At 42.2% G+C, this 14706-nt stretch overlaps 2 protein-coding genes across 8 annotated transcripts in view; both read left to right on the top strand.

Annotated features, from left to right (window-relative positions):
• Window positions 1-10868, top strand: part of dclk1a (doublecortin-like kinase 1a) — a 59841-nt gene extending 48973 nt beyond the window's left edge. For 6 of the 7 annotated variants that reach the window (XM_076889224.1, XM_076889225.1, XM_076889223.1 and 3 more), the window contains 11 exons: window positions 2155-2236; window positions 2885-3057; window positions 3682-3801; window positions 5230-5376; window positions 6139-6272; window positions 6448-6525; window positions 6699-6795; window positions 6897-6977; window positions 7067-7180; window positions 7309-7382; window positions 8500-8701. In XM_076889224.1, coding sequence (XP_076745339.1) covers window positions 2155-2236; window positions 2885-3057; window positions 3682-3801; window positions 5230-5376; window positions 6139-6272; window positions 6448-6525; window positions 6699-6795; window positions 6897-6977; window positions 7067-7180; window positions 7309-7382; window positions 8500-8557 — 1158 coding nt within the window. In that variant the 3' untranslated portion in view covers window positions 8558-8701. Of the gene's footprint in view, window positions 1-2154; window positions 2237-2884; window positions 3058-3681; window positions 3802-5229; window positions 5377-6138; window positions 6273-6447; window positions 6526-6698; window positions 6796-6896; window positions 6978-7066; window positions 7181-7308; window positions 7383-8499 lie in introns of all 7 variants that reach the window. The other variant, XM_012918918.3, reaches the window with a different exon arrangement.
• A 638-nt stretch (window positions 10869-11506) lies between these two features.
• Window positions 11507-14687, top strand: rfxap (regulatory factor X-associated protein). Its single transcript, XM_004550117.2, has 3 exons — window positions 11507-12189; window positions 12307-12417; window positions 13873-14687. Exons 1-3 carry the CDS (start codon window positions 11764-11766, stop codon window positions 13975-13977), a joined length of 642 nt encoding a protein of 213 aa, XP_004550174.1. The 5' UTR covers window positions 11507-11763; the 3' UTR covers window positions 13978-14687.
• The last annotated feature ends 19 nt before the right edge of the window (window positions 14688-14706 follow it).

Raw genomic sequence — 14706 nt, 5'->3', positions numbered from 1 at the left:
CTGAACCTATCTCTCAGCCCGCAGACAGGAAGTGCCCATATATAGGCTACCGTCTCTACACTGGAAGCTGCTGTTCTCCTGTCTGTGAGCAGTTTCCATAGCAACAGTATTTTGTTTCCCTCAGTGGCAGGAAGCGAGAGAGAGAGAGAGAGAGAGAGAAAGAGAGAGAGAGAGAGAGAGAGAAAGGAGTTCAAAATGAGAAAGCGAGCTGAGGACAGCACTGGATGTGCGATAAGAGCACAAGAGAGGTAAATATCCGAGTTGGGATGAGAAAATAAAAGAACAGAATAAGGATGTTTTTTGAGATAAAGCACAGGAGGGTCATTGGCTTTATGGGTATTAAGTGGGTTTTCTTGTTCCGGGATGAGTGCCCAGCCAACAACAACATTACATAAACCAAACTGAGCCTGACTCACAGCTACATTTACCTACGTGGTTTTCAGGTCACAGCAGCTGAGATGAGTAAAAGAGCAGACAGCTACTATGGCAGAGATACAGGGCAGATCAGCTCTGCAAATAGTTTTCAGATCCAAGTCATTACAGGCATGGCTTTTATCCCAGTCTGCCAGGACAGCAAGCTCCCCGGGATTTACAAATGCTTAGGACATTTCTCTTTCACTTAAAAAAAAGACATTCAAGATCACACATAAATGTTCTTTTCTGAGCTTTTAATCACAGACTGTATCTAAAAGATGGAATTAAACGCTGTGACATCACCCACAGAGTTTAAACATATCTTTAAGACTCAGTTTTGATTTTAAGGATATTGTCATGTTGTCAATTTTTGGAGCCAGAAGTCACTGTGTTTGAACAATAGGGTCCAAGTCCAATATTAATTATCAAACAAAATCACAGACAGCAGATCCAGCTCAGTGTCTTGAAAGAGCAAATGTGAAGCTTAGCAGGCAGCAGTCTATCACGGTGAAAGGGATTATTGATGAGCGATTGTTATACAACGGAAAGCAGCAAAATACATCTGGCTACACATGTAATGGGAAAAATGTGTCATGTCCTGGAGAGGTCGTCCATAATTATGTAGTTGAGTCATGCATGACGCTCACAGACACAGACCATCTACAGAGCAAACTGCACTTGTTAATAATGCACAGTGGCAACGTTGCTCCACTTATATTTTAGAGGAACTGCAATGGTGCGTGTTGCCATCACTGGCCAGCCTGCGTCTTCCAGCTGCAGCTAGTGGATTTATTCAAGCACTGGAAACGCCCCAACCCCGAAGACTGACTGTAAGCCACGAGAACGGATTTGAGCAGAGGAGAGATTAGTAAAGAGTAAAGAAGGTGGTAAAATCCACCGAACACGTGAAAAACGCCACCTTCCAAACGAAACAGGATGAAAGTCTTCTAGTGCAGTAAAAGACTGAAGCAAAACAACAGAGTTTGGCAGCGAGGAGAAGAGAAAGGTGCACAGGAGTGGAACAGACACAGAAATACAAGAGGGGTAGATTCCCATTTACAGTCCCGACTAGATACTCTCCATCCTTGTTGCTTCCATGACAACCAGACAGAAGGTTACAAGGTGGAGGGCATAATGAATTTTTGTCTTTAGATAGATAGATGCAGACGCCTCTTCTCATCCTCTCTCTTTCAATTTAATGACCCCCCACTTACTATCCAGATGAAAGGCATCTGCCTTTATTTAGTGTCACCGGAGCCCATGTTTTTATGATTTATTAAAGGTAATCGTAAGGAGTGAGAAAACAGGGAAGAATTACTTCCAGTTGTGAGGTGAATGGAAAGGAGCTTATTTGGATGCAATCATCTCTATGATATAGACACACATAGGGGGGTTGCTGGCTTATATGCAGATCAAGTAAGTCTGTTCGGACTCGTTTTCAGATTTTTTTTTTCATGAGCACAGTATAGACACAGCACAGGGCATTACATCAGAAAGATGCGCAAACACAGCCACAGCAGTAGGGCTGTTGTGAGGATAAGGCGGGTTACACAGTGTTCCTTTGTCTATTTTTGAACATACATATTTGTTTAGGCTAGGACTGTAGCAGAAGGGACTGTGATTGTGTTTGTCTGGGTTTTTTTTATCGTGATTATGGATTGCAAACTATTTTGGGTAATGCCGCAGATTAGTAATAAACCCCTTTCCATCCTGCTCTCTACCCTGTTCCTTTCTCTGCAGGGGTCCCAGGGTTCTTCCACCTCTCTGTCTTCCACTAAAGGTTCGAGCCCAGTGGAAGATGGTGATGGACTTGTTCCTGAAGGTGAGGAAAAAAAGCTTGCTTTGTGCTTGCAAATATCATGCATGTCTGAATCATGCGCGTGACCTTTGACGCGTCCCTTGCCTGCATAGCATGATTAGTACACGATGCTTACGGCAACTTTCCGCTCTTATGCTGTCTTACTCACCTCTCTGTGACACTGCTTTGAAAGGCTGGAGGATTTTTGGTCTCATATGTGACATTTTCATCTTTGATTTTATTTAATTTTTTTAAAAAGTATCCAGAGGACCTTTTTTTCCCCCTTATAGATCTTTTAAACAGATTCATGAGACTCATTAACACTTAGCTGAGCATTGATAAATCATGCCTATTTGCATCTTGATTTATAAACAAAAAAGTCTTCTGTGTGATGTAATTGCAGACCTCACTGGCTGTAAAAATATGAATCTTTTAGATTTAAAAGGTTTCTGCTATTTGCTTATTTTTACATTTCAAGTCTGCAATCATATTACAGTTTGTTTAATTGTGAAGGTTTTTAAATCTACCTTTATGTCTTGAAGAGACTGGTTAGACAACAGTTGATAATCAGACATCATAGCTTCCTCAGCATATATCTGTGTATATTCTATGGTGCTAAACTGTGTAAACCAGTTTATGTTCCCTCTAAAAACCAGTGCTTCTTCTCTGCAGCTGAAGTTCTAGTCAATGAGGTTCCAGCTGTGCCGTCCTACATATCAGACCGTTACAAGGTGGGGCGAATGTTAGGAGATGGGAATTTTGCAGTCGTCCGGGAATGCACGGAGCACTCCACAGGACGAGAGTACGCTCTGAAGATCATCAACAAGGGCAAATGCAGAGGCAAGGTAAACAAACATCCACCGAATACGACCCAAAAAAGGCAAAAATTGTACTGACACGTCAAGAAGGCTAAAGCTCCACATAATCCTAACTTCAGAGGATAAATTCTTCCTCCTTTCACCCCATCCGGGTGAGGCAGATGGCCGCCCCTTCTTGAGCCTGGAACTTTCTTCCTGTTAAAAGGGAGTTTTTCCTTCCCACTGTCACCAACACGTTTGCTCAAAGGAGGTCATGTGATTGTTGGCGTTTTCTCTATTTTCTTTGGACTGTTGTGGAGTCTTTACCTTACAGTTAAAAGGGCCTTTAACTATTGTTGTGATTTGGCATCATTTGAAAAAACTGAATTGAATTGAAATTCAGTTTTGATAGCTCATTTTTTTTCCACCCAGAAAAGAATATTTTGCATTTTTAGAGTAATATCCCTATTTTGCTTAAAGACCCGCTGATATCTTCGGGTTAATGTGCAACCTTTATTGGAAGGTTGTAGAAATGTACTCCAAGGTGCTACTGAGTTGCTGTAGAGAGGCTGGTGTGACATACATAAAATAAAAATCTTCTAAATGTCTTCTAAATGATTCCTTTACTGAATGTCTTCCACTTGGCTGAACACCTGAACTTCTTTTTACCAGGAGCACATGATCCAGAACGAGGTGGCCATACTTCGCCGGGTCAAACATCCAAATATCGTCTTACTCATCGAGGAGTTTGACACTTACAACGAGCTCTACCTGGTCATGGAGTTGGTCAAGGTGTGTGGCCATGTTTGTACACTGTTACTTTATGAGTTTGTGCACCATCTGCTCCAGTTAGGAACGAGCAGGGACATTTTGCCAAGCTGAGATAACGGATGGGTGTATTCTCTTACAATACAAGGGTGATCATCATTATCTCAAATCTACGACTTAGAGGAGCAGGGAGGCAGTAATAGTGACAGAGACAGAGGAGCGGCATTCAGCCTGTGAAGCAACTGATGAATTTTTCCAACCAGTCACACAATTCGGGACTAGAGTGAATCCGCCAGTGGCCCCGAGTGCTCGTGCGCTCGCGTTCTTCATTCTCTCTCGCTCTCTGAGTCAAGAAATGTTTGTGCATAATTCAGGAGCCAGGAATGTGATCCATCTGTTCGTGCTGTGATGTGGAGTACTACAGAATATAGATGAGAGGCAATTTGTGGAAGAAGTGTGTGTACTTGTGAGCATGTCCAAAGTAGGAGGATCAAGAGGAGGCTGTGGATGAATGGGGTGAAAAGAGTCGCTGCTAAAATAACAGGGGCCGAGAGAAAGAGAGAGATAGATGAATTGAAAGTAGAGGATAGGCGCAGAGAACGAAAGAGAGAGAAAATGAGTGTTCTTTTGCTTGGTCCTGCTCAGTTCAAGTCCTTTAGTTTAAACTGTGGAAAAGCAATAATGAGGCAATAATGTGATCAGACAAAATTGTGTTGCAATTCCAGGGAAGGCTCATTCCTGTTTTTACAAGCGGAAATGATACCCATAAAAAAGAGTGAGGAGAGGATTTACAAAGGACTGATGTAAATCCCATCTTTTGGCTTAATTTCTCATTGACTAACTTCAGCAGCCACGTCCCAAAACTTTGCAGAATGCCCCCAAATTTACAGCAGTATATTCATGTTCGTGTACTTTTGGGCCTCCGGTAGCGGAGGCAGAGAAAAATAAGTGAAATGTATTAGCTAAAGCCTGAGCTGGCATTTGACAACTCTCATATTGAAACAGCTGCCAACGAGCAGGTCAAAGCCTTACAGTGTGCTGTGCTGTTCGAGGATAGAGGGAGATTCAGCACTATTTTAAGCCTCTGTTCCACTTAGTCCACTCAATGAGAGAAACGCAGAGGGAATGAGAGGGAGATTCGGACAGGATGAAAAATCAGAGAAAAGAGACTGAGAAAAGCCTAAAAAATGACAAAAATGAAAAGAAATATTAACGCGGGGGGGTCGTCTTTCAAGCAAGGTGAAGAATTAGGATTTACCCCCACCTCCTTGCTGCTGCTGAGCAGACAAAAAAGTCTTGTGGTTAAATGAAGTTTTTAGCCTCTTTTCAGAAAAAAAAAAGCAAGCAGCTGTGAAAATTTGCAAGTGAATCTGTTCTGCTGGTGCAAAAAACACCAACCAAACTCTTGTGACATCTCCTAATACTGACCCGTCCATCATGTCTTGTCCACAGGGGGGAGATCTGTTCGATGCCATCACCTCTGCCAATAGATACACAGAGAGAGACGCCAGCGGCATGCTCCACAATCTGGCCAGCGCCATCAAATACCTTCACAGCCTCAACATTGTCCACAGAGACATCAAACCAGAAAACCTGCTGGTGAGTGGACGTCACGCAGATTGCATACATGTAACTTGGTGCGGCACTGGTGCACCTCCTCTCCTTTCCCGCCGCCTTTCTGAATGATCAGTGAAGTAATATCACTCACTACGGGGCCCTCCCAGAGCAGAGAGATGACTCATCCCTGCTGCCCTCACACCTTCTGCACGCTCCTTCTCCAGCCTCCCTCGTTTGTTCTTTCCTTCCCTCCTTCTCCCTTCTGTCAAACTCCCCATCGTCCTTGCTTAACTTCAAATACCGCTCTTTGCCCCCCTACTTGAGATTGTCTGGGCAGGAGTCAGACTTCAGAATTCAGCTTTTTAGTGGCCACATTTAAACCTAGTCAGCCGATTTCCTGTTTTGCTTTTTCTCTCCAACGAAATAAGAAAGCCTTGAATGGTTAAAAAAAAAACAGTGGCCTTCTATTCATGTAACTTTTTGAAGGTAATGACATGCAGATTACCCCATCCATGTAGCAGACACCCAGCAACACTAACATTAGTTTTATTTTTGGCCACATAAATGCTTTGCTGCGTTAAAAAGCTGGTCGCTCGCTTCGTCTGTGTCTGTAGGCGTAGGGCAGATAGAGTAGCTACAGCTGTGAGCTGTTAAACAACACACTGAGTGGTGAAATTATTAATAGCAACCCCCATCACATAATGTGTTTTAAGTTTGTTTGTTGTTTGTTGCCCTCATAATAATGCTGTACATTATGATCCTGCTTCTTTTTTTAAAAACATTTTTGCATTCCTGTGTGTTTAGGTGTACGAACATGCAGATGGCAGCAAGAGCCTCAAACTGGGAGACTTTGGTTTGGCGACCGTGGTGGACGGACCCCTCTACACTGTCTGCGGGACCCCAACATATGTAGCACCTGAAATCATTGCAGAAACAGGGTGAGAGCTGCAGCTGCATTTAGCAGGCACCTTTAAGATCAAAGTATGATCACTATGACGGCCAACATATCTGTCGTGTCTTAATCCATTTACAGTAGTAGATATTTGCCTTAAAGGTCATGCTCTGCACGTTTTCTCTATGTTTGCTTTGATTTAACCTCTCTTTTTTTTTCAGGTATGGTCTTAAGGTTGACATCTGGGCAGCTGGAGTCATCACCTATATCCTCCTGTGTGGTTTCCCACCCTTTCGGGGGTAAGTTAACAGCAAGCCCTACCCTACATTTCTCCCTCTGCTTTAGCGCCTTTCTTGAAAGTGTGTTATGCAGGACCCTCTACTGGTCAGCAGTAGTATTGCACCTTTATTTGTTGACTCGCTAATTAATATTTGGTTGATGCACCCATTCATGTGAACTTTTTTTTTTGCAGGAGCAGTGACGATCAAGAAGTGCTTTTTGATCAGATACTAATGGGTCAGCTAGAATTTCCTCTGCCCTACTGGGACAATGTGTCAGAGACCGCTATGGTAAATATCTGCTGTATGTCTGATTGGTGTGGATGGATCTACATGTTATAGAAAATCCAGAGTAAAAAACTAACTGCTTTTTACTTTTGGGGGGGGTGTAGGAGCTGATTCGATCCATGCTGGAGGTGGAGGTCGATAAGAGATACACTGCCCTCCAGGTGCTGGAGCACCCCTGGGTCACTGTAAGTACAGTGTCAGTAAATCTGTTCATTTCCTTTGTTTTCACCAAAACACTGAATTTACTTCCTTTCTCCTCATTTGTCTAATCCAGGACGAGGGTCTGTGCGAGAATGAACACCAGCTGTCGGTAGCAGGAAAGATAAAGAAGCACTTCAACACCAGCCCAAAAGGCACTGACACCACTGCTGGAGTGTCAGTCATTTCTGTAAGTAACCATTAGCAACCATCTAAAGATGTAGCTGTTACACTGAGTTGCATCAGTTTGTAGAGAAATCAGCAAGTTTTTCACGTGGCGTTTAGATTGATTGTGCCGATTTCTCTTTTGTTGTTCAGTTGGATGACAGCTTTTCTATGCAGAGATCTGGGTCGTTGGATTTCTACCAGCACCCGGCCATGTACTGGATAAGGTACGCCAGGTTTCCATAGAGACACGACTGGGTCACAAATCAGCGAGAAATCAAAACAGACCAAAACAGTGTCTCTAAAATTGATGTCTCCCCCTCCTTTGCGTGCTGCCCCGCTGACTGGCTGCTGCTGTGCTGCTTTGACAGCCTCATGTTGTACTTTCTGTGCTCGGCTTTTTGCTTCTCTCCTTTCATCCCTCGCTGTAAACACAGATTTCATTCCTGCATTACCTGCATCGTTATTGTGCGTCACCGGTTAAAGCCTTGTCCTCTGTGTTGTGTCACCTTTTTATCGGTGTCCCCTGCTTTTCTTTAGTGTGTGTGAGTAACGACGTGCCCAATTAGAATCACCCTTGCTGATGATTCTCCTGCACATCTCGTTTGCACAGTTCATTTGTGAATGAACCCTTTCTAAAGAAATAACCCTGCGGTGTTGCTTGTCTGAGTGATTTGCTGTGATGTTTTTGTCTGATGTGATGCTCCCTCACCTGGTTACCTCCTCAAACACCAGGGCTCGTTACTGAGCTCACATTACCTGACTCCTCTTGTGTGACTGTGTCCCCTGATTTAGGAGGACCACAAAGTGCATTGTTATAAAGGTCACAGAACTTAAAGTAATATGGACACTGACTAGAGGAATTAAAAATAGGCTGGAAAAAATTAACAGTGACTTAATTTATGAATTATTTGGGTTGAGATTCCCAGTTTTCCAGCACGACAGAGTTTAGTTTGACTGATTAGAAGTCCTGAACATGATGGACCCGAACTTGTGCAGATGTTTCTGATTTGTGTTGTGATTAAAAAGTGATATCCAGAATCTCCTCTTTATAATATTTACTGTGCCTGAAAAATTAAACAAGAATGTTGAACCTGCCTTTATCCGAAAGATTTATTGTGGAAAATTAGATAGACTGTTCCTCAGATAAACATAACATTTCAGAAAAGAAGAAACAATTGTCAGTGTCCATGGTTTTTCACTTCCTTGTTACTGTCCAATTAAATATTCATTAGTAACTTAATGAACATGTGCAAAGTTCTTCTGCTCCTCCTTCCTGGATAATCGACTGTGCAGCAGACAGATCTGATCCTTACCTTTTCCTCCTTCTCCTCTCTTTTTCAGGCCACCCCTCTTGATAAGGAGAGGCAGGTTCTCGGACGAGGATGCCACCCGGATGTGAAACCGCTGCCGCTGCAGATGATGCCAACTGTGAATTCAGTAACAACAACAACAAAAACACTACGGGCGGAGCCCCCCAGTTGCCTCCCTGGCCTGCCCACGGCCCCTCCCTCTCTGACCCCTGACACTTGCTCTGACCCCTCCCCAGACCCCAGACTCCCATCCGACTCTGATGACATCTCCATCAGCTCAGCCAGCACCGCCTGCTCCCCCAGCTCGCCCTTCTAGAGAGCAGGCGAAGGGGAGTAGGGGGAGGAAGAGGAGGAAGGTGTGCAAAGGAGGAGGCGGCGAGGGAAAATCCTCATCCAGCTCCTCCCTCTGCATGTGGAGGAGGAGGAGGACGAGGTGTCAACCCCTTTCTCCCAGTATCTCTGAAAAAAAGAAATAAAAATATCAGCAGAGAACTTCACACTTCCCTGAATCCAACTTTCCGAACCTGGAGGAAAGATGGACCAAGGGGTGGATAAGAAGACGTTAGAGAGGTTGGGAGAAAGATTCAAGAGGCAACAAGAAACAGGGATCGAGAGGAAGAGGGAAAAGCCAGAGTGAGGTGAAAGACTTTTGTTGATTTCTTTTTAACATTTTCTCATCTGAGCACATGTTGTAGAGCTCAAGGAGCAAGAAAGGGCTTTACCCTTCAGTGATGATCCGGGCTCGACATGGAAACTTCCTCAAGGCGGAACAGCTCTACAAGGCAATATGAGAATATGGACCAATGTTCATGTTTTATTGAACCTTATTTATTCATACTTTAATTCACAGCATTTTTTGATATGTATTTCTCTTTTTCATAGAAAAAAAAACAATGTTTTTATTGACTTCTCCTTAGAGCTTGGTGGATTTAAAATAATGGCAAAGTGCTTAGAAGTAGAGTGCAGAAACGTTTAAGTAGGTGACAGCAGACGTGATGAAAACACAATGTTGGAAAGCGAGCTAAAACACGTTGGGGAAGGATTTTATGGTTTTTTTCAGTTGCAAAATGTGTTTTAAAAATGGCTTTGATGAAAAAAAAAAAAGATGAAATTGTGCTGTGACGCTGTGCTCAACACAGTTTCGGCGCTGCCTTCCCCCGTAACGTTGGATCGCAGTCATACAGTTTACATTTTACACAGACTGCTATTCTAAGACGACAATGGTGCATTTGACTGCTCCTTCTGGTTTTGTTACTTGCTCGGTTCACGACATCTTGATACACAAAACTCAGCAGCATCCTGGTGCTTGTGTAGCAAACTCGACATCTGAACCCATTTGTCCTCAAGCCACACATTTTCACAGTGATCATCACGCTAATTCTTTTTATATTTTATGAACACTAGACACATGTTTCATCAACATGTTCAAGCTATGGTTGGTGCAGCTCAAGTATATGGTTACACAGACACGTTTTCAGATGGAGAAGGCGCACAGTTAACAGTTCACAAGAGGTGCCTATTTGCACATTTGCACTGCAGTCTAGGTGCAGTGAGACATGATCGAGAGAATGACAGTATGGATGCCAGAGAACCAGCAGTACAGCGAAAAAGGGTGGAGGAGAATTTATTTCAGCTCTGTACAACCTCATTCATGGCTTCATTTCTTCAGATGAAAGCATGACAGACATACAGTAGCCTATTCTTATAAAAGAAACAGTTTAGTGATGAAGTATTGTTTATATGTTGTGTAAATAACAATTTTATTTATTTTGATAGTTCACAATACAGTATATTTCTTTACTAGTAGTCAGTCTATGAGAATTGTACAATAATAATACAAAAAAATACAACAAAATCAGTCATACATGCGTATCAGTCAGTCAGCGAAGAAAAAAATAATAAACTAGAGGAGATCATCAGGTTGATGTGAAGCGTTAAGCATGGGTGAGTTGGATGGATCGGTAGTGGATATGAAGAAGAGATCATCAACTTTGCCTCCTACTGGGAATGATGTCACTTCTTTTCTTCAGAAAAGCAGCCAGTAATATGGTTTCCCTTAAACTGATGTGAGATAAGAGATGAGAAGACAGATGAGTGAGAGAAATACACAGAAGTGTTAGGTTTTTTTGTTTGTTTGTTTTTTGCAGATGATCTCCTTGCAGTCGTCACACCAGTCAGACTCTCTGTATTTATTCTCATCATTGCACATATGCGGTAATGTGCTGCCATATTGACCAGATCAGTATGAACTTGTGCTCTCCAGCGCACGGACACGTGGTTTACCAAAGTGCTCTCACAGCTGACCCACTGTATTACAGTCCATTGCAATACCAATACCTGTACCTCTGTTCAACAATGGTCTATGACTATAGTAATAATTAAAATATGTTTAAAATCAAATTGTTTGAGTCTTTTGTTTTGTGTTTAGCTCCTGTTTATAGGACTTTTGTTTCATTACCGGTCTGTACCAAATACACAACTCAGTCCTTGGCTTAACTTTTTATCCATACAGACGTCAGTTTTGTTTTCTATGAAATAATTGCACTTATTCCACACAGGCCCTCTGCTTATTATTAACTTTTGAATGCTTGGTGGTACTTGGCTCTGTTATGGATCCTGTCTGGATTTGAGTAGAAAGTGTGCAGAGAGGTTATTTGAAAACCTTCTGCGAACATAAATTGTAAATGAAAGATGAATGTATTGAAAGTATGAATTTAAATTCATACTGGCTGCGGGAGCAAGGCCAGAACATCCAAGTAATATGCTTCCTAGCATACCCCTCTTCCATCAAGCCTTTTCAAGAAAGGTGTCTATTTTAGTCTATTTTTACACATAGTAGAACTCTAATGTGTCCATGTGACAGGAATATTGTGAACATAAGCATCCACTATGATTAGGAAAGGGTAAATATATAAGTAGGATTGTAGGGGCATTGCCCTTTCAGCAGGCAACAGTGTTATAGTAAACATCTCACAAGTTGGTCGTAGTTGCCCGTAACTGGCGTGCATATGTTATTTTGACCACTAGGTGTCGCTTTAACACATAAACCTAAAGCAGAGAAGAAGAAGAAGATTTTCATGTTTCCTGACCGGTGACAGGCTAAACCAATAGAAGTAAAAACTATGACATTTGCTTCTGAAATACTGGAATATTTATGACCTTTTATTTAGAAATTAATTTAACGTCTAATACTGGAAAAATGGACCAGTAAATGTAAGCGAGTAGCTGTTTTAGCTAACCAACGTGGGGCTACTAGCTAGGTCGCTGTAGCGTCGTTTGTTTGTTTGCTGCTATCATGAGCGAAGAAGACGCTTCCGTATCATCAAGTAAGGACAAAGACTCCACTCTTCTGCTTACTAAAGACGGACATAGGTACTATGTAAATAAAAGCGGAGTTGTGGACAGTAGAAATGTGATAACGCCGCACGAACCGGAGAACAACGCCTCCTACGACATGGACGATCCGGACGAAGAGAGCGACGTTCTGGACGCCTCAGATCCCAGAGACGGCGCAGCTAGCCCGGAGGAGCTCAACGACGAAGAGACCTCCGAGGGCGACAACGCCCCCAAACAGTGTACCTACGATGGGTGCACGGAGACAACGACGCAGGTGGCCAAGCAGAGAAAGCCATGGATGTGCAAAAAACACCGCAACAAAATGTACAAAGACAAGTACAAGAAGAAGAAGAATGATAAGGCCATGTCCAGTGGGAAACTTGATGTAAGTTAAATACTCTGTGCTAGAAGCATTTACCATGATGTGGAGGTCTGATTTCCACACTTTAGAGCCAAGCCACAAACAAAACCTGCACATTTAATTGCGTTTTTCTGTCTGTAGGAAAACTCTGAAGAACGTCCTGTGTCTGTGAACAAACAGCGTCTAGGTGCCATGGGGGACCGTCCAGCCAGACCTTCTCTGATAGAGCAGGTCCTCAACCAGAAAAGACTGGTAAGACTGGTTGATTGTTCCATGACGAACATGCAGACAAATGACAAGCATATTATTCTGTGGCACCCGGCTTTAAGGGTTAAATGGACATGAAATGTGATATATTTGCATGAAATCGCATATTTGCTGCAGATTTATTGGCTGCACATCCACAATATGACTCTCCTGTGCCACCACATCCCTAAGGTGTTTACTGGATTGAGATCTGGTGACTGTGGAGGTCATTTGAGTGCAGGGAACTCACTTTCATGTTTGGGAAACCAGTTTGAAATAATTTGAGCTTTGTGACATAGCTTTTTGTCCTGCTGAAAGCAGTGATGAGAAGATGGGTACACTGTGGTCATACAGGAATGGACGTAGTCAGCAGTAATACTCAGGTATGCTGTGGCATTTAAACAATGTTCATTTGGTACTAAGGGAAACAAAGTGTGACAAGAATATATCGTCCTCATCATTATAGCATCGCCAACAGCCTGAAACATTGATAGAAAATTTGATGAATCTATGCTTTCCTGTTGTTTACCTAGATTCTGAACCAACCACTCGAATGTCCAATTTTGATGAGCCATACTGACTGTAGTCTTAGTTTCCTTTTCTTTGCTAACAGCAGCAGCATTGGTGTGGTCTTCTGTTGCTGTTGCCCAGCTGCTTCAAGGTTTGACATGTTGTGTTTTCAGAATAGTTTGGTTCTAGCAAATGGTTGTTTATTTCAGCTCAACACAGTCCAGCCATTATACTCTGACTTCTGGCATCAACAAGGCATCTTCACCCAGAGAACTGTTGCTCACGGGGTATTTTGTCTGTTTTTGGACCATTCACTGTAAACCTTGGAGGTGGTTGTGTGGGAAAATCCCAGTAGAGCAACAGAATCTGAAATGGAGCAGCCAGACTGGCACCAACAACTACTCTAATGCTTAGCCTGAATTTCAGAAGGTTTTCACCATGTCTGCCTTAATGCTCGAGTTGAGCTGCCGTTTGCTTTTTAATGCAGTTGAACAGGGCCACCTAATGATGTGGCCAGTGAGTGTAAGTGTCCTTATTCTTAGTTTCACATATTTTGTTTTCTCAAAGGAGAACCTTTAACGTCTCCTTTTTTTTTTACTTTACAGTTTTTTGGTTTTGGGTTACACTGATGTATTTTCTTCCAATGATCCCAGAATTAGGAAAGTTTCTTTCAGCTGGACTAAAAAAACAAAAAAGAAAACTTACATAAAAAACAGGCATACACGCAAACCCAAATACTGTAATATTTTAAAAGCCAACAATGTTCCAAGTTCATAGAACTCGAAGATTCCCGGGAATCATGGGAAAACACCTATTGGTAACATTAAAGCATCCAGTTCATAGAACAGTTATGACACATATTTTATTAGTGAAAGCAGAGTAATGTTGATTGTCTTGTACTGCAGCTTTGTAGTGAAATATCTTATGTTTTCCAATGTATTTGTCTTGCAGTCGCTTCTCAGGAGTCCAGAGGTGATCAGCTTCCTGCAGCAACAGCAGCAGCTTCTAGCTACACAGAGCCGTAGCCAGTCACAACAGCAGTTCCAGAGCTGCTGACGGTGGGTGGCGGGCGTTAGTTTTTGTGATGCATAAAGCGCACTAAAGAAATACACTGGCATCTGATGCGTAAATGAATCGTAAGCGTACACTGAAAGCATGGATTTCTTCCGTCATGCTGTGAGAGAATAAAAGGACATTTTGAAGTTGTGCTGAGAATGGAAGACTAAACTGATTCAACTCCCAGAGAGTGAAGATTTCTTCAAATCACATACTGACCATGTATTTAAACCAGGACTGGTGCTGTTTTTGGTACATTTTGTCCTAAATTTAAGCCAATATTCGTTTTCACTTTTTGTTCATTTTAAAAACATTGTCCTGTTTTGTTTTGTTTAGTTGTTGAAACTCCAGTTCAGACTGTTTTCTCTGGAAGAATTGCGCCTTATAGGAAATGTTGTGATTTGGTGCAGTATTAATAAAATAAAATGAGTTATAAATCCTTAGTGTGTGTGTGAGATTTAACTTGAAATGCTATTGTTGTGACAATCATTTGTGTGGTGCATGTCGTTTCCTGCAGGTTGACGACTTGGTTTTGACAAGACTTTGTCTATTCTCCCTGAACTGTTGCACAAACCTTAAGTGATAACTGAATACAGAGAAGGAGGGATATACTTTACAAATGAAACTCTGTTACTGCATTATCCCTCTGTGTTTAAGTTGTAGTGTTTGTCCCTGATGAGTATATGACAATAAAAAAAGATGCAATATGAGTTTTGTTTTTTTTTAATG

The sequence above is a fragment of the Maylandia zebra genome, linkage group LG10, assembly GCF_041146795.1.
Source record: "Maylandia zebra isolate NMK-2024a linkage group LG10, Mzebra_GT3a, whole genome shotgun sequence".
Classification (NCBI taxonomy): Eukaryota; Metazoa; Chordata; class Actinopteri; order Cichliformes; family Cichlidae; genus Maylandia; species Maylandia zebra.
The sequence above is the reverse complement of the archived record's forward strand: the minus strand, read 5'-3'. Positions and strand labels throughout refer to the sequence as shown.